General features: G+C 35.3%; 6 protein-coding genes across 8 annotated transcripts; 3 read left to right on the top strand and 3 right to left on the bottom strand.

The window, feature by feature from the left end:
* Window positions 1-1,327: 1,327 nt before the first annotated feature.
* On the top strand, window positions 1,328-6,120 carry LOC104735594 (rhamnogalacturonan I rhamnosyltransferase 1). The gene is made up of 9 exons (XM_010455413.3): window positions 1,328-1,708; window positions 3,697-3,968; window positions 4,063-4,130; window positions 4,240-4,328; window positions 4,416-4,581; window positions 4,690-4,979; window positions 5,065-5,269; window positions 5,347-5,504; window positions 5,583-6,120. The coding sequence occupies exons 1-9, from the start codon at window positions 1,596-1,598 to the stop codon at window positions 5,827-5,829; spliced, it is 1,608 nt and encodes a 535-aa protein (XP_010453715.2). The 5' UTR covers window positions 1,328-1,595; the 3' UTR covers window positions 5,830-6,120.
* Window positions 6,121-7,558: 1,438 nt separating this feature from the next.
* On the bottom strand, window positions 7,559-10,422 carry LOC104735593 (calcium/calmodulin-regulated receptor-like kinase 2). 3 transcript variants are annotated; one of them, XM_010455411.3, is made up of 7 exons: window positions 10,132-10,422; window positions 9,103-9,496; window positions 8,869-9,022; window positions 8,657-8,786; window positions 8,402-8,559; window positions 8,112-8,315; window positions 7,559-8,028 (listed from the first exon to the last, which is right to left on the bottom strand). In XM_010455411.3, exons 2-7 carry the CDS (start codon window positions 9,420-9,422, stop codon window positions 7,681-7,683), a joined length of 1,314 nt encoding a protein of 437 aa, XP_010453713.1. In that variant the 5' UTR covers window positions 9,423-9,496; window positions 10,132-10,422; the 3' UTR covers window positions 7,559-7,680. The 3 variants fall into 3 exon arrangements, with proteins under 3 accessions (XP_010453713.1, XP_087338986.1, XP_010453714.1); XM_087482860.1 differs by having other exon boundaries at window positions 8,869-9,012; window positions 10,132-10,344; XM_010455412.3 differs by having other exon boundaries at window positions 10,202-10,313.
* Window positions 10,423-10,883: 461 nt separating this feature from the next.
* Window positions 10,884-11,994, bottom strand: LOC104735592 (protein GOLVEN 9-like). The gene is made up of 3 exons (XM_010455410.3): window positions 11,803-11,994; window positions 11,407-11,444; window positions 10,884-11,209 (listed from the first exon to the last, which is right to left on the bottom strand). Exons 1-3 carry the CDS (start codon window positions 11,885-11,887, stop codon window positions 11,036-11,038), a joined length of 297 nt encoding a protein of 98 aa, XP_010453712.1. The 5' UTR covers window positions 11,888-11,994; the 3' UTR covers window positions 10,884-11,035.
* Window positions 11,995-13,376: 1,382 nt separating this feature from the next.
* LOC104735591 (GDSL esterase/lipase 7) lies at window positions 13,377-15,106 on the top strand. The gene is made up of 5 exons (XM_010455409.3): window positions 13,377-13,716; window positions 13,811-13,938; window positions 14,023-14,271; window positions 14,397-14,655; window positions 14,743-15,106. The coding sequence occupies exons 1-5, from the start codon at window positions 13,476-13,478 to the stop codon at window positions 14,961-14,963; spliced, it is 1,098 nt and encodes a 365-aa protein (XP_010453711.1). The 5' UTR covers window positions 13,377-13,475; the 3' UTR covers window positions 14,964-15,106.
* A 110-nt stretch (window positions 15,107-15,216) lies between these two features.
* On the bottom strand, window positions 15,217-17,280 carry LOC104735590 (F-box/kelch-repeat protein At5g15710). Its single transcript, XM_010455408.3, has one exon. The coding sequence runs from the start codon at window positions 16,839-16,841 to the stop codon at window positions 15,498-15,500; it is 1,344 nt and encodes a 447-aa protein (XP_010453710.2). The 5' UTR covers window positions 16,842-17,280; the 3' UTR covers window positions 15,217-15,497.
* A 616-nt stretch (window positions 17,281-17,896) lies between these two features.
* Window positions 17,897-24,485, top strand: LOC104735589 (DNA-directed RNA polymerase 2, chloroplastic/mitochondrial). The gene is made up of 19 exons (XM_010455406.3): window positions 17,897-19,039; window positions 19,472-19,687; window positions 19,789-19,922; window positions 20,012-20,078; window positions 20,339-20,397; window positions 20,700-20,817; window positions 20,903-21,016; window positions 21,137-21,268; window positions 21,346-21,762; window positions 21,908-21,958; window positions 22,055-22,125; window positions 22,216-22,300; window positions 22,571-22,723; window positions 22,915-22,989; window positions 23,078-23,167; window positions 23,279-23,326; window positions 23,428-23,542; window positions 23,634-23,737; window positions 23,828-24,485. Exons 1-19 carry the CDS (start codon window positions 18,143-18,145, stop codon window positions 23,936-23,938), a joined length of 3,057 nt encoding a protein of 1,018 aa, XP_010453708.2. The 5' UTR covers window positions 17,897-18,142; the 3' UTR covers window positions 23,939-24,485.
* Window positions 24,486-24,824: the final 339 nt, after the last annotated feature.

The following is a 24,824-nucleotide window of genomic DNA, read 5'->3' as shown; positions in this document are numbered from 1 at the left end:
TTTCTAGTATTTGTCTTCTTTTTTTATCGTGCCTTTGTGAGGACAGATTTTCATTATAAATGTTACTTAAAACACTTAGACATCAACACTTGTGAATGACAAATCCTATTAAATTTATATACTGAAATAGAAATGACGAATTTAAATTAAACCTGGTGGATATTTACACGCTTTTCTCTCTTTGATTTTCTTAAACTCTCTTATGAAACGACAATTACAACATACAGTACTTGATTAGTTTTAGAAAATTCTTTTAAAGTTTTAGATTTCCCATTGGAAACAATGTATTCTTTTATTAGAAAAATGAAATAAATAATTAAGTCCGACAGCAATGTAAAGTCCGATGTCGGTGGTATGTATATGGTCATAGAAAATAACGTACATTAATTTTGCTTAAGCAAATCATTTCTAATCGAATTCTTCTTCTATCACCAAATGAAAAGAAATAAATATATTCAAGCGTATATATTAAATTAAAAGATGCTGTCAAGTCATATCGTGACAATTGGCGTTTACTTAATTTCCAATATAAATATATATTAATCGATGTTACACGATTTGATATAAATAACAATCGTTTTCGAATAGCAAACATGAATGAGATTGATCTTGATTTTGTGACCGAACATCATCATCTTTATATAATGCTGATATAATGCTGTGTTTTAATTTTTGCTTATTTTTAAAATAATAAACAACCTGTTCTTAACTTCACTTCTACACGTGTACGAGTTTTAGATTTATAAAAAAAATTGTCTTTACAAAATGGAAAAGAATACATTGTTTTCTAAACCTGGGCGGCTAGATCATTGCTTAAAGCTTTTATTAAACTGCCGGTGCTACTGGATGATATCTTTGGTTAGTCACTTTCACATGTTTAATGAATTTAAAGTTTTATAGATACAACCGAAATAAACTTTTAAAAGTCGTCAACAAACACACATGCAAAAAAATAGTTGATAGGTTGCAAATAATTTATCAGTTGAGTTACTAACGATCTGAAAATAATTTAATTAATTTCTAAATTTCATTTTTTTTTTGGATTTACAAGTGTTCGTTAGTTGTGTAAATGTTTTTTTTTCTTTGTTTAAAGCATATTTATATTGATTTTAAAATATGGAGGTACGTTAAGGATTTTGTTTGTTTGTTTGCTTGTTTTGTATTTTTATTAATTAGAGAGATTCTTGAAAATTATTAAAATATCTACCTTAATTCAAGCCTCATAAATTAAATAACACAAAATTAGTTTATATTTTTAAAATCTTAAATAAATAGAACGTGGATCGAATTAAAATCTTTAATACATAGTGAACAAGACAAAAATTGTGAATAAACTTTTTTAAAAGAAAGGAAAATCCAATTTTAAGACCATATTCTACTAATGGTTGCTTTTTTAGAAAAAGTTTAAAATGTATCTATTTGTGTTTATTACTTGGTTCATGAAGAAACATATTAATTCCTTCTTATGCATACATCCACTCGTTTCCTATAAATACCCTTTAAATCTCCGTTTTTGACCCCAAAAGTAAAAAAACCTTACATTGAGAAAAAAAAAAATGCTCATCAACCTTTTATTCTCTCAAAATAATACATAAATGTTTCTTATAAAAAATACACACGTTTTCGAAGTTTCGAATATCAGAATGCTGAAGATGATAATTCATTCGGCTCTGGACCAGGTTTATACCATACTTCAATCCAAATCAAGGTAACAAAGCTAGCTTAAGTATATTTTCATATAATATTTTGTTCTAGACCTTTTTAACGTTTAAACAATAAACGATACTACACTTCCCCTCCACAAACTTTATTTTTTAATATATACTATTAATATACGGGATTTTGGCAAATGACAACTGTGAGCACTGAATATAGTTGGTCCATCTATTTATGTAATTAATTTATTAGACATACTGTGTAGGCCTACTTTTTAAAATTTTATTTTGCCGAATATTCATTGTTTATTTGGATCCTCCCTCTTTGACATTGCATGTCACAAAATGAGAGATCCTCAAGTCTAGTATATGCCCTTTTTGAACAATTGTAATTTATTTTTTATTTTTTATATATTTTTATCATATAACCGACACAATATGAATCTTGCCCTATTTACTCTCTGTTAGAGAATTGAATTTGATTTATTTCAATAAGAAAATATAAAAGCCAAATAGAGAAGCCGTAATGATATAATCCAGTAAAAAAATTCTTGTTTCCGATTTCTTTTTCAGAAGAAGAAGAAAATATTATCATCAATTTATTTTCTGAAATTATTAAGTTAAAAAAATAACAATAATCAACATGAAACTAAAACTGCATGAGTTGGTTAACTACGATCATTAATAGCTTGAATTCATTTTGTCAATTAAAATTTTGTTTTTTTTGTTTTCTCTGATCATCAACTTTTTAAAATGATTGGGTTAATTCCGATCAGGTCTACACATAATTTTAAATAAGTTCGATAAAATTGGCAGTTACGTTAACTTGTGGATTAGTTTTTGCTTAACGACATACAATTAGTTTGGAGGTAAAGGTCTCTTGCCAATGTGGTTTAGATATAACAGAAACTTTGTTATTATAACTTCCAAATATTTTAGTATATCCCACTGTGAAAATAAAACTTATTAAATAGGTTGAATGTATTTGGTCAACCAAATTTCGTTCCATTAAAATTTATATCCAAAATACATACATAGTGCGTATATATACTATACATATATTGTTTACTAACATTTTCTTAGTTTATTTTTTAATAAAGGTCTACTTTGGCTATGTATTATTAGATTAAAAAAAAAATTGCAAAGAAGAATAAAATACAAATTTACAATACTAGTATAGAGGTAAAAATATATATATATATATATATATATATTAGTATTAAAAAAAAAATCTATATAAATGAAAGTTTTTTGCCGACAAAAAAGAGAAAACCTAAAGACTGCCCTTTTTTATTTTATTTTTCCCCAACACCGATCAATATCATCATCTCCGACGTCCTTCATCTTCATTCTCCGGTCAACACCCCGACCAGGTTTTTGACTGAGAGTCTCACGCCAAAAATAAAAATAAAAACATTCACCACGAATATATTTTGTTCGTGCTGCAATTTCGAGAGAGTGGTGTATTAAAGGATTCGATCGCCATTGCTGAATTTTCAAAACCTTCCTACCCTCTCATATTTTTTTTTTTTTTGAAGAAGTGTGAGCTTCGTTCAATTGAGATCTTCTTCTGGGTCTTTGCTGAAGAGAGTTTAAAGCTGTCCTTTATTCTCGACTCTTTAATTAAAAAAAAAAAACTTGAGAGATTCCTTCTTCTCTTATTTTTTTTAATTTAGAGCAAGATCTGAGTTTTAGTCAGGTTAAAGATCGTGGCTTTACTTTAAAAAAAAAAAAAAAAAAAATCCTGGGTTTCTCGAGGTGTGATTAATGCACACTGTGTTGTGTTTGTGTGGAGATTACATTTTCTCTGAGTGTTATTAGCAGTCATAATTAAAAAAAAAACTTAGCATTTGTTTATTGTTTTTAATTTTCCTTTAAGTTGAAGAAGCTGTGGTTTAGTTTTAACTACCCTTTTAAGTGTTCGATGAAATTCCTCTGAGAGTTTTTTTGGGGAACTGTGAGAGTTTGGGGTTGGTGGAGGGGTGATTTGGAGAATTTTTTTTAAAAAAATGTGTAAAATGGAGAAGTTTCTTTACCACAGGAAACTTTGGGAGATGAATGTTAAGCTTTTAGGTGAGAGCAAAGTTGAGAAACTCAAGAACTCTTTTGTTTCGAGGCCTCGTATGAGTTTATGGATGATTCGTGCTGTTACCGTCTTGTTGCTTTGGAGCTGTTTCGTTCATTTGATGGCTTTGGGTGAGATGTGGGGACCTAGATTGTTTAAAGGTTGGCCTTCTTGTTTCAATCACAATGGTTTGTCTTCTCCCGTAGATATGACGTCTCTCCCCACTAAAATTGCCCTTCCTCCTAAAAGTAAGTTTCTTTAGACCACAAGGTTTTAGTGATTGGCGAATTTTTTGTGGTTGATTTGAATAATGGTAACTGATCTTTTGTTTTTCCTTCTCAGGGGTATATGTGAACAATGGTTATCTTATGGTTTCCTGCAATGGAGGACTCAATCAGATGCGAGCAGCGGTGAGATGAGAACCAAAACCATTGGAATTTGCTTCTCTTTTTGCAAAAAAAAAGATTCATCGTTTAGTCAATATATAAATTAACTTTGTTTTTGGTCTGCTTTTTACAGATATGTGATATGGTAACTATTGCAAGGTACATGAATGTCACACTAATTGTGCCGGAGCTTGACAAGACCTCCTTTTGGAACGATCCAAGGTAGGTGATATATGTCTCTTCATCACTCTCACTTGAAGCTTCTTTGTGAACTCGATTTTTCTTAATATGATTTCTTCTTCGGGGCAGTGAGTTTAAAGATATATTCGATTTGGATCACTTCATAAGCTCGTTAAGAGATGAAGTTCGGATACTCAAAGAGTTACCTCCAAGGCTTAAGAAAAGGGTTGAGCTTGGAGTGTACCACGAAATGCCTCCTATTAGTTGGTCAAACATGTCTTACTACCAAAATCAGGTTAGTTTTCTAAGTCTGTTCTTTTGGTTTGACGTTAGTCCTCACTTTTGTTTTTATACCTAAACCATTATACTAATTTTTCAAACTTATACATATATCTGGAAACAGATTCTTCCACTGGTGAAGAAACATAAGGTCTTACATCTGAACAGAACGGATACTCGACTTGCTAATAATGAACTGCCTGTGGAGGTTCAGAAGCTGAGGTGCCGAGTAAATTTCAACGGGCTTAAGTTTACTCCTCAGATTGAGGAATTGGGTAGACGAGTAGTCAAGATTCTGAGAGAGAAAGGTCCCTTTCTCGTCCTGCATCTCAGATATGAAATGGACATGTTAGCATTTTCCGGTTGCTCACATGGTTGCAACCCTGAGGAAGAAGAAGAACTAACAAGAATGAGGTACATAAAAACGCCCGAAAAATCTTCTTGCTTTTTGGTTCTGACTTTGATGGATATATTAATCTGAATTATCTTCGTCTGGCAGATATGCTTATCCATGGTGGAAAGAGAAAGTTATAAACTCTGAGCTGAAGAGGAAAGATGGCCTTTGCCCTTTAACTCCTGAGGAAACTGCTCTCACGTTAACCGCGTTGGGTATTGACCGAAATGTTCAAATTTACATAGCTGCTGGAGAAATCTATGGTGGTCAAAGGCGGATGAAGGCTTTAACAGATGCTTTTCCAAATGTGGTAAGTAGTCATTTCACTTTTTTGAAAATTTTCCAAACTTATATCTTCCATTGACTCCATTATCTTAATTAACTCAGGTCCGGAAAGAAACCCTACTCGAACCCTCTGATCTGGATTTTTGCCGGAACCGTTCATCTCAAATGGCTGCACTTGATTACCTAGTGGCTCTTGAGAGTGATATATTTGTTCCAACTAACGATGGCAACATGGCTAGAGTCGTTGAAGGTCATCGCAGGTGAACTATAGTTATCTATCTTCTTCTTCTTCGTTCTTCCAATATTTATCATCGCGAGGCTAACACCAACTTTTTCAGATTCTTGGGGTTCAAGAAAACAATTCAGCTGAACAGGAAGTTCCTAGTTAAGCTGATAGATGAGTATACTGAAGGATTGTTGAGTTGGGATGTATTTTCATCCTCGGTGAAGGCGTTTCACTCTACTCGAATGGGAAGCCCAAAGAGACGGTTAGTGATTCCCAATAGACCAAAGGAAGAAGACTACTTCTATGCCAACCCGCATGAATGTTTGCAGCTGTTAGATGAACCATTGAGAGTCATTTGAGGGATGTGACTACACCATTGGGGAGAGAACAGCTGAAATATCGGGTCAAAAGCTCTAATTTACTACAGTCTGAAAGAGAGTGAGTTTTACAGATTGAAGTTATTTAGGGTTCTTGGTGCAGAGATTTCTGAAAGAGCTTCCATGGATGAACCAGAAGAAATGATTGTTGAAGCTTACATTGTAAAGTTTGGCATCCATGGCCTTGCCAGTTTTGTTAGCTAAATAAAAAAAGTGCCATTTTATGTAATTAAACCTTGGTTACAGTTAAAGATATATATTTCAGATTATTTATACTCTCTTTTGATAAAATTAATCCCAATATGTTTTACATGAATTTTTTCAATATCTAGCAACTAGCAAGTGTTAACTATACAATGAAAAACATATTTTAGTGAAGGAAGAATTCAGATAAATCAAATAACCAATAACAAACAAAGAAGATACATTAATCCACTTCTTGAGTTTGGATGATCAATTAAAATTTTAAGATTTTTTCTTTTGGTAGTTACTGAAAAATACAGTCCATGTTTCTTTTTGTCGACTTTAAGTTATAAAATTGTGACTACTATATACACTGGTTAGTATAAATAAGATCACTAATTGTCACCTACTTATTCAATATGCTCCACTACCTTAACACTTAAAAGAGTGGAATCCGCCCCTATTTTATTGGTTACTAGTACAAGATCACTAATTATTTTCACCTATCTTTTTGTGCTGAAAACTACTTTGGGTTCAAAAGTTCAAAGCCAACCAAAACACTTCAAGTTTTGCAATCATTTTGAGAAGTGATAACTGATAACAAATGGAAAATGGCCCTGACTCACTAACCCATTATGTCTTACTTTAAGGAAATCAAACCATATTATATATCTCGAAAAAAATACACATTATTTTCAAGAGCTGAATATATATAGTTTCTTTCAAGTGTATTCGAGGGATCCAAGAGAGAAAAATAACTATTCTAGTCATAATTATACAAGTGATCCAAGAAATATCCAATAGCTTTTGAATTTATCAACGGGTGATCCAAGAAATTCCATTTAACTAATCAAAGTTTGTAGAGGTTCTTAATCTTATCGATATTAAAACTCATTAGTTTTTTTTTTTTTTTTTGATAACTCATTAGTTTTACAAGATACTTATACTTTCTCTCATCTGTATATATATATATATATATATTTCAGTATATGATTATCTATCGTTTTTACTAAATGAAATTTACATCAGTATAACAAGATGGTAATGTGACATGATGTTTTGAGCCGTTTGGACTTTGGATATGTCTCCCTAGCTATAGTTTTGTTTTTTTGTCAACAACTCCTTTTAATTGCACAATGATTAGAATTAATATTGTTGGATCCACCGAGACACATTGCTTTCGCAGCACAACAAGTACACATAAAGTGGATGAAGATATACTTCTTAATTAATGGGTTTTTAAAATAGGTGACTATTGTTTCTCTCGAGTTTAATTAGTTTGTGTTGATCATTTGATTTTACATGTTTTAAACTTTTCTGTAAATCCGGGTTTGGATTTCTGAATTCCCTTTTAGATCTTCGGTAATGATTTTTCGGATTGAAATTTGCACAACATAAAAAGTAACCGTAGTACTCAGAATTGAAGAACAAAACATATATTTAGTTAAAAGAGTTTTTGGAAAAGAAGGAAGAAGAGCGGGGGTGAGTATGGAGTTTATATAGGTGGTTAACAGCTGCAAAACCTCAATTCTCAAAAACTCTTTTTTTTTTTTTTTTTTTTTTTTTTTTATGGAAGAAGAGGAAATCTCTACATTTTGAGACTCATGTGGTGGTGGTAATATATACAAAAAATAATTCCTCACTAAAGAGTTAAATTGTTATCGTATGGTTCCTATCTTGATGATCCTCTTCTTTAACACCAGCCAATAACCCTAACTCAACATGCTGATCCTTAATCCTGCTCATAACCCTTGACAGATCTTCCTCATAACCAACACCAAACGATGAAGACATCGTGTCCTGTCTTCTTCCTCTAGACCGACTTTGTTTGATCTTTAGTATGAACTGTGTCACTTCTCCAATGGATGGTCTTTTTCTTGGTGTCTTATGCACACACCTGTTTGCAATCTTCGCCAGTAACCTCACTTCTTCAATGCTTGCATTTCCCACTAGTTTCTGATCCAGTATTTCGTCGATACCATCTGGACTCATCGAAGCCTGCTCATCAAGAAAACATAATCAATGATCACTGAGTTTTGGGGTCCTTTTGTTTGGTTTCTCCGGTTTAATTCTAAACTTACCAGGTTGATGTATTCCATCAGATTCTGTTGGGGGTGGATTGCAGTAATGAGCTCAAGAATAATGACACCAAAACTGTAAATGTCGCTCTTCATCGTGTATTTTTTAGTTGAAATATACGTTGGATCCATGTATCCGTGAGTACCCTTCAATCCCGAAGTCATTCTATCCAAAACCATCTCTTTCGACAATCCAAAATCCGCAACCTATACAAAAAAAAAAAGAACAAACCAAATTTTAAAAATTTGACTAATCAGTTTTGAGTAAGCGTATGAGATACTTGCTCTCTCACCTTTGCTCTCATAGAGTGATCTAACAATATGTTTGCTGACTTAAGATCACGGTGAATAACTGGCGGCACGGCCCCTTCGTGAAGGTATTCAATTCCGTGGGAGATGTCAAGAGCGATTTGAAGCCGCTCTTCCCAATTCAAGACTTGCATCTCTTCACCTGAAAAGCAAAGTAGAAAATCTTATGAAACAAACACTAGAGTGATAAATTTCTTGCTGCGACTTATACCGATAGAAGAAAACAAAAGGCGACTCACCACCATACAAAAGATTCTCCAAACTTCCGTTACTCATGAACTCATAGATCAACATCCGGTGATTCTTATCAACACAGTATCCTATCAAGTTCACAAGATTCCGGTGATGCAGCCTCCCAAGTAAAGATACCTGGAAACAAGAACCCCCAACACTGCTCTATTATCTCCAATATGAATGGACCATGGAAATGAACAGGATCGGTTACACTTACCTCGGTTTGAAACTCTCTATCTCCTTGACTTGAATTAGAGGCATGAACTTTCGCTGCAGCTAATCCTCCATTAGGCATAACCGCTTTGTAGACAGGACCAAAAGATCCTTGTCCTAGAACGGTTGTGAAATTTTGTGTTGCTTTCTGAATATCCCTAAAGAACTTTCAGACCATAAGCTACTACAACCTAATATCAAATTTCATGCAAACTCAAGCATTGGACAGAATACTAACTTGTAGTGATATCTAGGTATGCCGGATGCAGATACAGTGAGATCTTTGTTATGGTTGTTCCACCATGGCTGATGTTGAGTGGGTGCTGCGTTCTCAGGAGGCTGTACCGATGCTGTATTTGAGCTATCATCAGAGATTACTACGCCTCTTTTAGCAGTGTGAACAGGTAGAGTCGGGGTATTCTGTTCATTAGCGCATCGCCTAAGGCGAGAGTGGTGCTTATACCATTTTATGGCCAAGAACAAGATCAGAGCGAGCAAGAGACCAAGTGCAAGCCCAACCGAAATACCAATCACTACCAAATCACTCCTATTCACCATTTTGATATAAATTTTATAAAACCATAAGGGAATTGAATTCAAAGATGTAATCTTTGGTTTCTGACAAAACTTTCCTGCAAAATTTAAATTTTACAATTAAGGTTTTGCATCATGAAGCAGTATACACATTGTTATTAGACATATAATTAAAAATCATTCAAGATGATCATCATGCAGACATTGTATATAAACTCTAAACTAGCTAACCCAAAGTTACAAACATAGCCAAATAGGTAAACGCTAACTGAAGCTAATACAGCAGACGAGAACAAGCAACAAGAACTTTTTAAAACATGACAGATACTAAACTCACAATCATAACTGAATTAACTCAATAGCACAAGCTTCTCATAAATGAAATGTTTGCCACTTCCAAAAGTGGGAATGAGCATATAAAAATTCAATTTTTCTTTCCTTCAAATTCTAAGTGATCATCTTCTCTGTAAACTAGATCGAGATCCCACTTTTTTTTTTTCCTTTTTTAGATGAAACCCAAGAGTTAACACCCAATAAAAATCAGAAATTGTTTTTGAGTTTCATAGATTCAAAGCCCCCAAAAAACACAAATTGTTTCTCTAACACTACTGAACTCAGAGAAAATTCAAGAACTTTCAATGTTCCCTGTCAACTAAAATAGGTCAAAATCTACTGGGTTCGATCAAAATCGTGAAAAAAAAAACAACCCAGAAGAGAAGCCTTTTTTACATACCAAGACATTGCAAAATCAAAATCCGAAGAGCAGCAAAAAGCCATCATTGAACATTCTTCTTAACACATACCTAAGAGCCAAAAGAAAGCGAAAGAGCAAAGAAGATCTAGGCTGAAAATGAAATTTTATACTCCAGTTTCCTATAATTATTAGTTTCTTCTAGTAGGCTTAAATGAATGGGTGCTTTTATAGCATTACAAAAGTTAAGTCCCTAATCAATTTGCACAACAACAAAATTAACCATAATGCAAGAACAATAAAAATCTTACTAATTTTTTGAAATGGTGGACTAATTATCTTACATTCACATTTTTATCCTTTACGCAAACAATAGTTAACCATTAATTATATTTATATATAATATACTTTTTTTCTTTGGGTTTAGGTGAATGATTTGAACTTTTGAAGCATGAAAACCAAATTGGCATACAATAAAAATAAAAGTTGGACATCAAGTTGGTGTGCGCAAAATGATATAAAATAATTGAGTTTTCTTATTTAATAGTAGTAGTTCACAATTGATGACTTGACCAAATCCATCCAGCTTGAGCTTGGTTTGCTTTTATCTTCTCCCTTCAAATATATCCAAAACAGTTAGATAGTTATGTCATATATACATCTATTTTTTTTTCATAATGGGAAATGTAATTCAAAATTGACAATATTGGCAACCAATATTTTTATCTTTCATTCTATTCATATGGAATTACTAAGTCGAATATGGGAACTTCGAAAACTTTTCAAAAACTAAAGACAATACAATCACTCTAAAAGTTCAATAGAAGATGTAAATAAGAAATATACTAATATTCAGCATTACATGATATACGTCCATTTTCTGATTTTAACAAACTTATATTAAATAAAACTGAAGGAACAATAATAGGTAACAGACAAGGGTCAACTAGTGACCATTAGGCAAGCCATTGTGAACCGGAGTTCTTTTCCTTGGCTTCACGGGTGAAGGATATTCGTGCTTCATCAGATGATCGACCTCTCTCTCGAAATGATCTCTCCATATTGAATCTTCCAACGATCTTGCTACATTTCTGGCTTCAATCGGTTCCATAGCTGTTAACTGCCTCAAATATACCAAATTAAGAAGATTATATTGGTTAATACTAATGATGAATCATTTTTAAAAGTATCCCAATCCGGATAAGCTGAATCAACCCAGTTCAAACAACAAGAAAACAGAATAACTGATGTCAAAAAAAAAAATGTTAACTAAATAATTTTTGTTCAAACATAAAACCAAATGTTATATGTAATTACCTTCCGTCCCATCGAGAGATCTCCATTGCTCGATCCACCTACATATGAATATATAATTTATATTGTCTTAAAATAAAAATTGTAACTCATTTACATATATAGTTTATCCTAAAATTGTAGTTTTAGGATGATGGATCTAATGCGAATACAACATTTACATACCTAGAAAAGTCGTTTAGTCGCTGTAAATATATATATATATATATATATATGTATGTGTCTCTTGTGCACATTACATATATGCATGCACGAAGAGATCAGCATATGTCTACTATATAATTTTATATAGTCAAGCTAGCATATTAATTAGAATTAGAATCATGCAATTAAATATGCATATATATGCATGATCATCAACATCATATAACCATCAAAATATAATGAGTAGATTCAAACCTCGAGGCCTTTGAAGAAGAAGAAGAAGAATGATGAAGAAAACCCCTAAAACGATGGTCGTCAACTTCAGACTTGTCTGCTTCATATTATATCTTTGGTCGATGGTCGTTTTTATTCGTTTCTTTTGTAAAGTTTGTATCAGTTATTCAACGTTTGGCGTTAAGGATTGATGTTATACAAAAGATAAGGGCTTTGTGCTGTTCTGGTTGTGTTAAAACAAGAGGCTAGCTAGGGTTTAATTTCCGACAAAAAAAGATACTTCTCCTTGGTAATTGCAAAGGAGGTTAATTAATTAAAGAAGTATTTATGGAGAAACTAAAAACGAAAATACTACTACAAATTAACGTCATTTCAGATTTCAGATAATTGTTTTGGAAAAACTGAAGCGAGTCTTGTTTCATTGGCGATGATTATGCTTGTAGTTGGTATGTATATGAAATGTTTAATCAGTAGGGTTAATATATAAGTTTCGAAGATAATCTCAATCTTTAAAATGGAAAATAGAAAGTATAATTATTTGATCGACTGAAAACTAATAAAATTGGTGGTTGTTTACGGTTTCTGAACAAGTCTTATTCCTTTTTAAAACCCCAAAAGATCCCTTTCAATCATCGATTTGCTAAATGATATGCTTTGGTGGTCCATTTTATAATCAATACTATTATACAGTAAATTATTACTATACTTAACATCGAAGTTGATATATTCTTTTTGAGACACGAGGACGAGTTCTCCGATTCTGGTCCTCCTTGAAAACCTTCACAAATTCAATAATTTGTATTTTAATTAACACCATGTGTTTTCAAATAATACTTAATCATTAATTATCTGCCTTTAAAAAACAAATAATAATCCCAAATGATATTAACTTCTAAATTCTAATGAAACATAAATGGATCATGGAAATTTCACTAAACCCAATGACTCAGGCCACATAACAGGCCCATTAGACTACTTAGATCCATAAACTATGAAACGGTTTTGACTTTTGAGTTTTGACTTTTGAGTTTTGACACATACAAATGATGTGAAAACCATCATTACAATATTACATACGTGACAGAGCCGTCGTCAATTGTATTTTTCTATCAGAATACAGAAGCTATGACTCTATGAGCAGACCATCAATGACTAGAATACAGATCTACAAAAAAGGGAGGTTTAGGGGTAAGCTCCTCCAAAAAGCTGTCTCTATAGGAAAGAAGAAGAAAAGAGTAGGAAATTAAAAGAAGCCGTAAATGAAAAAAGAACAAATCTTTTTTAGAACAGTAACAGTTAACCACTACACTCCATGAGATCATTTAGCACGACCAGTTCCTCCTCTGAACCCATACACGGTCTCATATGTCACCTAAGTCATGTCTCTCTTTCTCTCTCTATGATCTTTACCTGTACTGTATGTATATATAACCCGGTTTTGGTACACTTTTCATTCGGTTTAGAAAGTTTGTAAACGGTTACTCTCTCCCTTTCACTTTTTTCGGTTCGGTTTTGATCACTATCTGTTCGGGTAACTCTTTGGTTTGGTTTTCAAAATCGGTTAAAAAACAGAGTGGACACCTCTTGACTTAATTATATACACGTAAAATTGTTTTCTTGACAAGCTTATCTTAAGGGCCCAAAGACAAAGAGAAAGAGAAAGAGAAAGGGAGAGAGTAAGATAGTGACCAAGCATGAAGAGTTTGTTGATTTGTGTTGTGTTGTTAGAGCTTGTCTGGTTTGGCCATGGCCAATCTGAAGATGATCATCATCCTCTTGCTCCAGCTTTCTTTGTCTTTGGAGATTCCTTAGTTGATAGTGGAAACAACAATTACATTCCAACTCTCGCACGAGCTAATTATTTCCCTTATGGGATTGATTTTGGCTTCCCCACTGGCCGTTTCTGCAATGGCCGTACAGTTGTTGATTATGGAGGTACTGTAGTTGCTAAAGACTGACTAAAAGATCTTTTGATGAAGTTGGTTTCACATTTTTTAACTCATTTCTCACAATTTTCCTTCTAATGTAGCAACGTACCTCGGCTTGCCATTGGTGCCACCATACTTATCTCCTTTATCCATCGGGCAAAATTCCTTAAGAGGGGTCAACTATGCATCTGCAGCAGCTGGGATTTTAGATGAAACAGGACAACATTATGTGAGGATCAAGAAACTAAAACTCTTATAACAGAGAGCTTTAAATTTTTCTCCTTTTTTTTCAGACTTACCTTTGTTTTTTCAGGGAGCAAGAACTACATTTAATGGACAGATATCGCAGTTTGAGATTACAATAGAGTTGAACCTCCGGCGTTTCTTTCAAAACCCTGCAGATCTGAGAAAGTATCTTGCAAAATCGATAATTGGGATCAATATAGGAAGCAATGATTATATCAACAACTACCTTATGCCTGAGAGATACTCCACCAGCCAAACCTACAGTGGAGAAGACTACGCAGATCTCCTGATCAAGACTCTGTCAGCTCAAATATCAGTTAATCAAATGATCTTTTTTATAACTCTCCCAAAATCTCATAATAAATTATTCACAATAGTGATGCAGATTTTCATCTCATACTCAGAAAGTGTTAACTGTGATCTTTTACAAACATTTGGCAGAGACTATACAACTTAGGTGCAAGAAAAATGGTGTTAGCTGGGTCAGGACCATTAGGTTGCATACCAAGTCAGCTATCTATGGTAAGTGGCAACAAAAACAGCGGGTGTGTGACAAAGATCAACGATATGGTTTCCATGTTCAACATCCGTCTGAAAGATCTAGCAAATACTCTCAACACAACTCTTCCAGGATCTTTCTTTGTCTATCAAAACGTCTTTGATCTGTTTCATGATATGGTTGTGAACCCCTCAAGATATGGTAAATGACCTCAATCTCTATTTATTTCATAGGGGCTATACTCTAATTCTATATATTAGTACTGAGTTTTAGTTCTCCTTTCTGCAGGTCTTGTAGTATCAAACGAAGCGTGCTGCGGTAACGGGAGATATGGAGGAGCCTTAACATGCCTTCCGTTGCAGCAACCATGCTTGGATAGGCATCAATATGTCTTTTGGGATGCATTTCATCCCACAGAAACTGCCAACAAAATCATAGCTCACAATACCTTCAGCAAGTCTGCAAACTACTCCTACCCTATCAGTGTCTATGAATTGGCTAAACTGTAGAGAAATGTGTCTCAACGCTAAATTACCTCCTCATTTCATGATTTCCCCGGTTTTCTAGTTAGATGACATTAAGTATCGGATTTGTATGTAACAATTGCCCAAATCTTTAAGATCATATCTATATTCCGATGTTATAAGTTAAACCTTTCTCTTACTCATAAGTGTTAGCCAACAAGACGTTCTTGAACTAGCAGTCATTATTTGTAAAGGGAAGCTTAAATTACGATGTAGAAAAGGAAAATTCAGCATAGAATACTAAAATAAAGCATATATATATTTCATGTGGACGAGACAGGGATATAGATAAAGTTTTCATATCCAGTGAATGCTAATTTACAGAAAGCTAGAGACAAGTTTATCTTACAGTATTTTTCCCCCATACTGTTAAACATTGGTGAAGCATATCATTGCTGACGAGGTCTTCATCAACACTGAAGCTTAAAATGCTCTTCGATTTCATATCTCTGACATGTTGCTATGCAGCCAAATTGTAAATTTTCAAGAATGATGTGAGACAGACGATTACTTTATGGTTTAGTGGACAGATGCATCAAATCTTGGCTCATAAAAGCACACTTGGCTGTTGCATGACTGAAGAGCACAACCGGAAATCCAAGACCAAATCTTCTTATCCACATTGTACAGAAGACCTTTTCCTTGATTCCAGGACGTAAAGCAGATCAAATTATCTTGTCCAAAACACTCAAACCTCTCAGCAGAAAGTCTCAGAAGTGCTCGGAAGTATTTTGGTGGCATTCTACTTATCTCTACCCAAGAAACCTTTGTGTGATCAAGCTCCCATATCCTCATGCTTTGGAGGGTACTGTAGAGGCCAATCCTTCCTACGAGAAACAATCTCTTCTGAGTTCCAGCAACTAAGTAACCATCCAATAAAGATCTTGGGAATTTTGCTGGAATGTGTTCCCATTGCCCTGTATCAAGCCGATACATCATTAAACCAAGAGGCGAAAGAGTTTCTAGATATAATCGGGAATCACAGTAAGCCATTTTTGAAGAGCATAAGTTCGCTGCAGGCATTATTTGATGTAAGGACCATTTGTCAGTTTTGGAATCATAAACTTCGGTAGGAAGTGACTTATCACCGTAAATATCATTTGTGGCTATGACTTTGAACGATTTGTCTGACCGATCTACGACCATAACCAATTGCCTTTGTTGGTTATAGTGCATACTCGGTAGAGTCCTCCAAGTCTGCATCAGAGGATTGCATACTAAAGTTCTGAAAGTTAGACCATCAAGACCAGAAAAGCAGACGAGACCACCTGAAGAACCAACCAACCAAAAAGCCCATGGAGGCAAAAACGTGAATGGAACTTTGTACCAAGTCTTCAACGGCAAGCTAAAAACCGAACATTGTGGAATCTGCGGCGAGTTCTTCCAAAAAGTGAGAAGACAAGGGCCATGAGATGACACATTTGAGTGAAACTTGAGAAAACTATTATCCTGAAGAATCAAGTTCCATTTCTTACAAACGGACCGGATCCGAAATATCATAAACGGCGGAAGCCTAGCTAAAATCTCGTTGAGCAAATCCTCTGGAAGCATTGCCCATATACCATCCTCCATCTGCACATCAGCAACAACTTGTTTACCAAATGAAGCCACTGTCTCTTCCTCAAAACCACGAGGTTTCGTCTTCACCACTTTCTGCCTAGAGGGACTCGTGTTTCTCGACCCAACTCTACCTAAAGGGCTAGTATTTCTCGATCCAGAACTCCTCAATGGTGAAGCTTGCTTCGATGAAGTACTCTCTTCATCTCCATTCTTCGTAGATGCAGAGCAAGCCAGCGACTTTACAGAATCCGATGACTTCTCTACACTACCCATCAACAATCCCCAAAATCCTAGACGCTCCATTCAAACTCAAATCCAAACCATTAGCTATACAACCTCAAGAAGATGACTCAGATTCCCAAAAAAAAAAAAATTATCACTTGATCATCAGCATTATCAGATCCTCGAGCAAAGAGCCAGGAGAAGAACAGAGAAGTGCCCACAAAGGAACTCAAAAACTGAGGCAGAAATCGATCGGAAGCTACGCAATCAGCTAGCCTGGAGTTTGAGCAAAGATTCTAACTTTGGATCAGTAATTAGTAATTTACCTCAAACCCATATTATGCAACAAGCTTCATCCTTTTGGGAATCCGATGACATAAATATGTAAATTTGCCAGCTGGGTTTTGTCTCGAGAGCAACGCGGAGAGAGAGAGAGAGAGAGAGAGAGAGAGAGACAATACAACATTTTTCTCTGTAGCTTCAGTTCCGAGGAAGGAAACAAATCGGGCTTGTCACTTCTCAGACTAAAGTTAAGGGGCTGATTTGTAATATATTAAAACTATAGAGGTGGAGAATATCAATTCGGAGAAATAGCAATCAGGTGTGAGTTACTTACTGTACGTGAATCCCAGCTAACATCCTATCACTGATAAACACGTACCTAGAAAGTCATATTTTTAGTCTGAATTTCATTTTCCTATACTGTATAATAATTAGAGTAATAAATCCAATTGATGATATTTTGTTGACCAAAAAGAAGAAGAAAAATTCAAGTGATTCTTTATATTCTACTACATGTTTATTATACTTTGGATTGTAATTGGGTTCCACTTTTTTATTTGCCAACAACTAATTGGGTTTCCACTAAAAATTTAAAATTTGTAGAATTGGTCAAATTATATTAAACAAAAAATGATGCCAAAATTTTTAAAAAGATAGTAACTGATTTTTTTTTTTTTTTTTTTTTTTTATCTTTTCAACTAATTGGGCTCCCATAATTCCTCAAGCCTTTTTGCTTTGTAAAAAGAATTTGGGCCGTATTAGAGGCCTTAATCAGATATTTCTGGGTCGGGTAAGATAATCCGATCCGGGTCGAGGTTAGGGTTGATTTTTTTTAAAAATTTAATTTGATGTTTGACAATGTGAGAACAGAGGACCCAAAAAAGAACAGAGACAGAGAGGCCTTTAGAAAAGCAAGGGTTTTTAAGAGAGGGTTTAAGGCGGCTTGGTCGTGTAATCTTACTCACCATTTGTTTTTTTTATTTTCTTCCGTCTATGAAACTCATCCCAATTTGTACGTCTAGCTCATGCGATCGAATTTATTTTTTCAATCTCGTGTTTGGCTTTTGTGTTGTGGTTTACTCATCTTTTAAGCACAATTGATGTCCAGTGCCCAAACCCCAGTGTTCTTGGCAAATCATACTAAGGTATTCGATCATTTGATTCCATTGCGTAAACCCTTGATTTTTTCTCCAAACTCAGTTTCCCAATCCTTCCCTATGTGGAGAAACATTGCTAAACAAGCAATTTTGAGGTCAGCTGCTAGATTTAACAACGTCCGTTCCCAAACTCTTGGCGGCTCTCTTCAGGAGTCTCTTCTCTCGAAATATTTGAGCTTTCGGTGTTCGGTGTTCGGTTCCACCATCTCGGGATCACCATGTCGCGAAATGGGTGTTCGTCGTTTATGTGGTGGGATCACGAGGCGAGAGGGTTTTTTCAAGAACGAGAGGTGCCTTAATGGGACTTTGGCTAGAGGGTACGCGAGTGTAGCTGAAGAGGTCTTATCAACAGATGTTGAGGAAGAGCCTGAGTTGGATGAACTGTTGAAGGAGATGAAGAAGGAGAAGAAGAGAGAGAGTCATCGTTCGTGGCGGATGAAGAAGCAAGAACATCTTGGAATGGGTCGTACCAAGTTTCAGAATCTATGGAGAAGACAAGTTAAGATCGAGACTGAAGAATGGGAAAGAGCTGCTGCGGAGTATAGGGAGCTTTTGACGGATATGTGTGAGCAAAAGCTTGCGCCCAATCTGCCTTATGTGAAGTCGTTGTTTTTGGGTTGGTTTGAACCGTTAAGGGATGCAATTGCTAAAGAACAGGAATTGTATAGACTAGGGAAGAGCAAAGCAACTTATGCACATTACCTTGATCAGTTGCCTGCCGACATGATAGCTGTTATCACAATGCACAAGTTGATGGGGCATTTGATGACTGGTGGTGATAACGGTTGTGTTAAGGTTGTTCAAGCTGCGTGTACAGTAGGCGATGCCATTGAACAAGAGGTTTGGCATCTTTGGTTACTTCTTTGTTTATTTCAGATCATCTGCCAGTAATCTTCTTGGTTTGCCGATAATAGGTTGTAGTGGGTAGTTTGATCTCCATAAGCTGTTTTCCCTCATAAGCGAACCTAAACTTTATAAGGTTAAACCATAATGTAACCCATGGCTGGAAATTGCAAGTGTGAGGCCTGAACTTAAAACAAGAGTTTTTGCTATAATATTGGCAACAGGTGTTCACTATTTGTTAATGGAAATCCTTCATTCAGCATGTAACATTTATAATCAAGCATAAAACCCCCTTATATGGAGGTCTGCCGTATTATTTTCTCTTGCACTAGTCTATAGGGTTTCCTTACTTGTCTATGATTGATCTGTTTTTGGTGTTTTAGATGGCTTGTATTCTAATAGTGTTTTTCTCTTTCCGTAAATTGATAGATAAGAATATGCACATTCCTGGATAAGACCAGGAAGAAAAAAGGGGATGACAATGAGGAGAGTGCGGAAGTTGAAAATGGAACTGCAATGAAGGAACAAGATAAGTTAAGAAAGAAGGTCAATGAATTGATAAAGAAACAAAAGTTGTCAGCAGTTAGAAAGATCTTGCAGTCACATGACTATACAAAACCATGGATCGCTGATGTTAGGGCTAAGGTGTGTATATGCTTAGCTGAGAAATTGCTGGAGAGGTAAAGAAAGTTTATGTTGGCTGAATAAGTTGCTAACATTTTGATATTTGCCTCTTCATACTCCAGGTTGGAAGTCGTCTAATAGAGTTATTGGTAAGAACAGCTTATATACAGTCTCCAGCTAATCAACAGGATAATGATATCTCTGATGTTCGACCTGCATTTGTGCATACCTTCAAGACAGTAGCGAAAGAAAGCACGTGAGGAAATTCGGTCTATGATTTTGAGTAGGCTTATTTTCTTGTCCTCAATGTCATAGGCTCATATTCCTGCCTTTCTTGTACAACAGGAAATCTGGGAGAAAATATGGTGTAATCGAGTGTGACCCTTTGGTCCGCAAAGGCTTGGAAAAAAGTGTAGGTGACCTATTCACATTTGGTTTATTATCAGAATAATTAACCCTAAGTCAACAAAAGTAATAGTGAATTTTGCTCGGAATAATTCGGAATAATTTATGTTCATTTTGTTGAATGTTATATCTAATGAGGGTTTGACTTGGGTGGCACCTGTAAATAAGACTGAATATATTTGGGATTTGAGGAATATGGTATAACTGAGACATATATATCTCTATATTTTAGGAAGTGTGAATCCCGCTTTTTTTTTTGTCGTGCAGGGGAGATATGCAGTGATGCCATACATGCCAATGCTGGTTCCCCCTCTCAAATGGTCAGGGTAAATGAGCTTTCTTTGTTGTGTACTTACACCAACTGCCGAAATAATTGCATTGCATGGTAGTTTAAACATATATTCCAAAATGAATTTTTCAGTATGATAAGAGTTAATGTACATCATTTGTGACCAAGACTAGCTACTGGGACAAGATAGAATCTTAAAGCTGTTCTATCTAAGTTTGAGAAAAAGAATATTTAGACTTGTATCGCTTCGAAAATTGTGAACATACCTTCATCTTGGAAGACTTTAATTTTGGTGAAAGTTTTGTAAGTCATTTCACTTTCATCTGTGTTATTTCGCAGATATGACAAAGGTGCATACTTGTTCTTAGCATCTTATATAATGAAAACTCATGGAGCTAAGCAACAACGAGAGGCACTTAAGAGTGCACCTAAAGGACAACTACAACCAGTCTTTGAGGTAAGAGATTACTGTTTCTTCACGTGCGTTATGTGGAAATCAGTTACAGTTTTAATTTCTGTAATAATCTTATGGCATCTGTTAGGCCCTGGATACGCTTGGAAGTACTAAATGGAGAGTAAATAAGCGAGTCTTAACGGTTGTAGATAGGATATGGAGCAGTGGCGGATGTGCTGCTGATCTGGTGGATCGCAGCGATGTGAGTTATTCCATGTGTTGCTTTGATCTTATAATTATTACTGTTTTACATCTGTACAATAGTTTGTACAGACATGTTTTCGTCACGAGGCCTCTTTAATTCTTTCATTTCAAACTGCAGGTTCCTTTACCAGAAAAGCCTGATACTGAAGATGAGGGCATTATTAAGAAATGGAGGTGGGAAGTCAAAGCTGCTAAAAAGGTGAACAGCGAGAGACATTCTCAGCGCTGTGACACAGAACTCAAGCTTTCGGTGAGCTTTTTGTCCCCTTGTTATCAAAGTAGTGCCAGTTTGAGAGTTCTGGTTGTAAGTGTTTAAATATGATGCAGGTAGCAAGGAAAATGAAAGATGAGGAAGGTTTTTACTATCCCCACAATATTGACTTCCGAGGACGTGCATATCCCATGCCCCCGCACTTAAATCATCTCGGCTCTGATTTGTGTCGGGGTGTTTTGGAGTTTTCGGAGGGAAGGCCTCTTGGAATTTCAGGCTTACGCTGGCTGAAGATACACTTAGCAAACTTGTATGCTGGTGGTGTAGATAAGTTATCACTTGATGGACGGCTAGCTTTCACCGAAAATCACTTAGATGACATATTTGATTCGGCAGACAGACCACTTGAAGGAAGCAGATGGTGGCTGCAGGCTGAAGACCCATTTCAGTGCTTGGCTGTGTGTATAAATCTGACTGAAGCTCTGAGAAGCCCATCCCCGGAGACAGTTTTGTCACATATTCCTATACATCAGGTACTTTCCGGCAGAATTTGCCACTTTGACATCTCCACTTTGAATTTGTAAGGCTTGAATATTTAATGACTTTACGCTGTAGTAACTCATTCAATCTGTGAATGCCTTCAAATGAACTTCCTTCCTTCACTTTCGTTCTGGCCAGGATGGTTCCTGCAATGGTCTACAGCATTATGCCGCTCTCGGGAGAGACACAGTAATTCTCTTGTTTTTATCTTTCAATGGTTTTTTTCCTCTTCTAGCTGCTTGTCATCTTTCTTTTCTGATTATGGTTTTACATAATGATTATCAGTTAGGAGCAGAAGCTGTTAATCTAGTGGCAGGTGAGAAGCCGGCAGATGTTTATTCCGGAATAGCTACCAGGTAAGCACTGCATCTACTATTTACATGTAACTTAACTTTAATTGAGAAAATATATGTGCATTCAAAACTTCATTTGCATATGCGTTGCAGGGTTCTTGATATTATGCGCCGAGATGCAGACAGAGATCCTGAAGCTTTTCCAGATGCATTGCGTGCAAAAAAATTACTCAACCAGGTCCATATGAAATCCTTTTCATTCTTTCTCCAATTTCCTAATCTTGTGTATCTCGGTTCCTTGCTTGCATAATGGAGTAGAAATCTCATACATTATATCCTCAAAACCCATTGTTAACTCACACAAAATGATTTAATGAACTGTTCTAATGTATATCTAGTATTGCTGTGCGAGCAAGTTGCCTGATATTTGTTTTTTTGGGTACATTGTTTACTCAGTCACATGTAACTGGTCTGTTGTTACCACTTGACTCTTGTTCAAAATGTGTAGGTGGATCGTAAACTTGTAAAGCAGACGGTTATGACATCAGTCTATGGTGTCACATATATTGGCGCTCGGGATCAAATAAAGAGAAGGTTGAAGGAACGCAGTGGTTTTGGTGATGAAAAAGAAATTTTTGGGGCGGCTTGCTATGCGGCAAAGGTATATTGGGGACAGATAAAAGCACTAACACTAGAAAAACTTAATTTAGCAATTTCATTCATCTGATCTTCAAAGAACGTGTGCTTAACAAAATGATATAACTACTTTCTAGTTCACATGTACTTTGGAAACTTATCAAAAGAAGAAATGTTATGAGAGATAATCTTTTTGTTTTGTCGTGTTTGCGGCAGGTAACTTTAGCTGCTATAGATGAGATGTTTGAAGCTGCACGCGCCATCATGCGCTGGTTTGGTGAATGTGCGAAGGTGTGTAGACATTTCTTTTCAGCTTCGATTAAATTTGCTTCTGGAGTTTTAATGATTCTTGATGGTAAAAAATTATTTCTATGAGCAGATTATTGCTACAGAAAATGAAACAGTTCGATGGACAACACCATTGGGTCTTCCTGTTGTACAACCTTACCACCAAATGGGGACAAAACTCGTAAGTCTTCCTAAAATTTATTAGAGTGGATAACACTATCGCTAACACCATTACTCTCGTCTGTTGCATTTAGATTTGTGACTATCTTCACTTTATTTAAAATGAATGCAGGTAAAGACATCCCTCCAGACCCTATCGCTTCAGCGTGAGACTGATAAGGTCTGCTTCAGCTTTACCTTGGTTTTGCTTATAAACAAAAGATAGGAAAGGAAACAGAGGCCTATAAAAGAGGTTTGTTGGTTATTGTTTTTGTTTTGTAGGTTATTGTCAGGCGACAAAGGACAGCGTTTCCTCCAAATTTTATTCACTCCCTCGATGGGTCTCATATGATGATGACTGCAGTTGCCTGCAAAAGAGCAGGCGTGTGTTTTGCAGGTTCTGTCCTTCTTTCACAACTTAAATCTTTCTCTAAAACCTTGGTCTAGTGTCAGTTAACTCATCGCTTGTAAAAAAAATATTCTAACAGGAGTTCATGACTCGTTTTGGACACATGCGTGCGACGTGGATAAATTAAACAGAATACTAAGGGAAAAGTTTGTTGAGCTGTATTCGCAACCGATACTAGAGAATGTAAGCTTCATCTGTGTCTCTTTGTTCAATTGGTTATGTATGCAGAAAACTGATCATGAACTAGAATTGACTTTTTCATCATTTTAACAGTTACTGGAGAGCTTTGAGCAATCGTTTCCTCATTTAGAGTTTCCTCCTCTGCCGGAACGAGGAGATTTGGATTTAAAAGTGGTGTTAGATTCACCTTATTTCTTCAACTGATAAAGAAATCGATGGCTTCCACAAGATTTTCAGACATCTTCCAAGCTCTGAAGAAATAAGAATGAGAGATAGTTTTAGAACATAGTATCACTCACACCCCAAGGCTTGAGCCTTAGGTGGTAGAAGGACGAGAAGAAAGAACAAGGCTTTTTGCAAGGACCAGAGCAGAAGGAAAGCTTCTGCGATAGTTTACAAGTTGCAGACAGAGAGAAAGAGTCAAAACAAATTTTATTTGACTTTGACTTGTTTTCCACTGTGCTCCTGATGCTTGAGAGAGCTTGATGAAATCTCCTGAGATAGAGTAGTAGAATAGCTTCTGAATCTGATCTGAAAGAAATTCCGGTTTGAGAGAACCGGAATTGGTTAAGATCTATTTGATGTTGTGTTGTAAACCAGTCGGTATTCTTATGGTACATTGTAGAATAACAAGAACTGTACCAAAAGCTTGTACCGGTGGTATACACTACATTATACGAGATTGGATTACCTGAGAAACTGAATTGGAAATCATTTTTTCATAGAATAATATGTACAGATTCATATATAATCATACGTGTGTTTGTTCCTTAATTCATAAACCTATCTTATAAATTTCAAAATTAAGCATAAAATAGATCCATCACAAACCGGAATTTGTTAATATAAATTTATGAAATTTGAGTTTATGAAGTTGCAGACATATAATTAAGTTTTTTTTACAGTTTAGATAAATAAATTAGTTTAATGCTTCTCTAATTGTACTTACGTTGACAAAAAAAAAGAAAAAAACAAAGTTTTCCAGAGAAAAGATACAGATAAAAATTATTATTTATGTAAAAGTTTTTCCTTCCAATTTGCTCATTTGAGTCAATTTTGTTGTCAAAAAAAAAAAAATTAAAAATTAATA

Source organism: Camelina sativa, chromosome 13 (genome assembly GCF_030686135.1).
Source record: "Camelina sativa cultivar CO46 ecotype springtype chromosome 13, ASM3068613v1".
Taxonomy (NCBI): Eukaryota; Viridiplantae; Streptophyta; class Magnoliopsida; order Brassicales; family Brassicaceae; genus Camelina; species Camelina sativa.
This window is presented reverse-complemented; position numbering and strand designations above follow the sequence as displayed.

What these genes read in the sequence shown, in the direction of transcription:
- LOC104735594 (XM_010455413.3), top strand. Translation starts at nt 1,596, where the DNA reads ATGTTTCTTATAAAAAATACACACGTTTTCGAAGTTTCGAATATCAGA. An exon ending in AATTGCCCTTCCTCCTAAAA is followed by an intron (nt 3,969 to 4,062) that starts GTAAGTTTCTTT and finishes TTTCCTTCTCAG; the next exon opens with GGGTATATGTGAACAATGGT. An exon ending in TCCTTTTGGAACGATCCAAG is followed by an intron (nt 4,329 to 4,415) that starts GTAGGTGATATA and finishes TCTTCGGGGCAG; the next exon opens with TGAGTTTAAAGATATATTCG.
- LOC104735593 (XM_010455411.3), bottom strand. Translation starts at nt 9,422, where the DNA reads ATGGTGAATAGGAGTGATTTGGTAGTGATTGGTATTTCGGTTGGGCTT. An exon ending in ATACCTAGATATCACTACAA is followed by an intron (nt 9,023 to 9,102) that starts GTTAGTATTCTG and finishes AAAGTTCTTTAG; the next exon opens with GGATATTCAGAAAGCAACAC. An exon ending in TGATGGAATACATCAACCTG is followed by an intron (nt 8,029 to 8,111) that starts GTAAGTTTAGAA and finishes CTTGATGAGCAG; the next exon opens with GCTTCGATGAGTCCAGATGG.
- LOC104735592 (XM_010455410.3), bottom strand. Translation starts at nt 11,887, where the DNA reads ATGAAGCAGACAAGTCTGAAGTTGACGACCATCGTTTTAGGGGTTTTC. An exon ending in TCTTCTTCAAAGGCCTCGAG is followed by an intron (nt 11,445 to 11,802) that starts GTTTGAATCTAC and finishes ATTCATATGTAG; the next exon opens with GTGGATCGAGCAATGGAGAT. An exon ending in ATCTCTCGATGGGACGGAAG is followed by an intron (nt 11,210 to 11,406) that starts GTAATTACATAT and finishes TATTTGAGGCAG; the next exon opens with TTAACAGCTATGGAACCGAT.
- LOC104735591 (XM_010455409.3), top strand. Translation starts at nt 13,476, where the DNA reads ATGAAGAGTTTGTTGATTTGTGTTGTGTTGTTAGAGCTTGTCTGGTTT. An exon ending in TACAGTTGTTGATTATGGAG is followed by an intron (nt 13,717 to 13,810) that starts GTACTGTAGTTG and finishes CTTCTAATGTAG; the next exon opens with CAACGTACCTCGGCTTGCCA. An exon ending in TGTGAACCCCTCAAGATATG is followed by an intron (nt 14,656 to 14,742) that starts GTAAATGACCTC and finishes TCCTTTCTGCAG; the next exon opens with GTCTTGTAGTATCAAACGAA.
- LOC104735590 (XM_010455408.3), bottom strand. Translation starts at nt 16,841, where the DNA reads ATGGAGCGTCTAGGATTTTGGGGATTGTTGATGGGTAGTGTAGAGAAG.
- LOC104735589 (XM_010455406.3), top strand. Translation starts at nt 18,143, where the DNA reads ATGTCCAGTGCCCAAACCCCAGTGTTCTTGGCAAATCATACTAAGGTA. An exon ending in GCAAAGGCTTGGAAAAAAGT is followed by an intron (nt 20,079 to 20,338) that starts GTAGGTGACCTA and finishes TTTGTCGTGCAG; the next exon opens with GGGAGATATGCAGTGATGCC. An exon ending in CGCAACCGATACTAGAGAAT is followed by an intron (nt 23,738 to 23,827) that starts GTAAGCTTCATC and finishes TCATTTTAACAG; the next exon opens with TTACTGGAGAGCTTTGAGCA.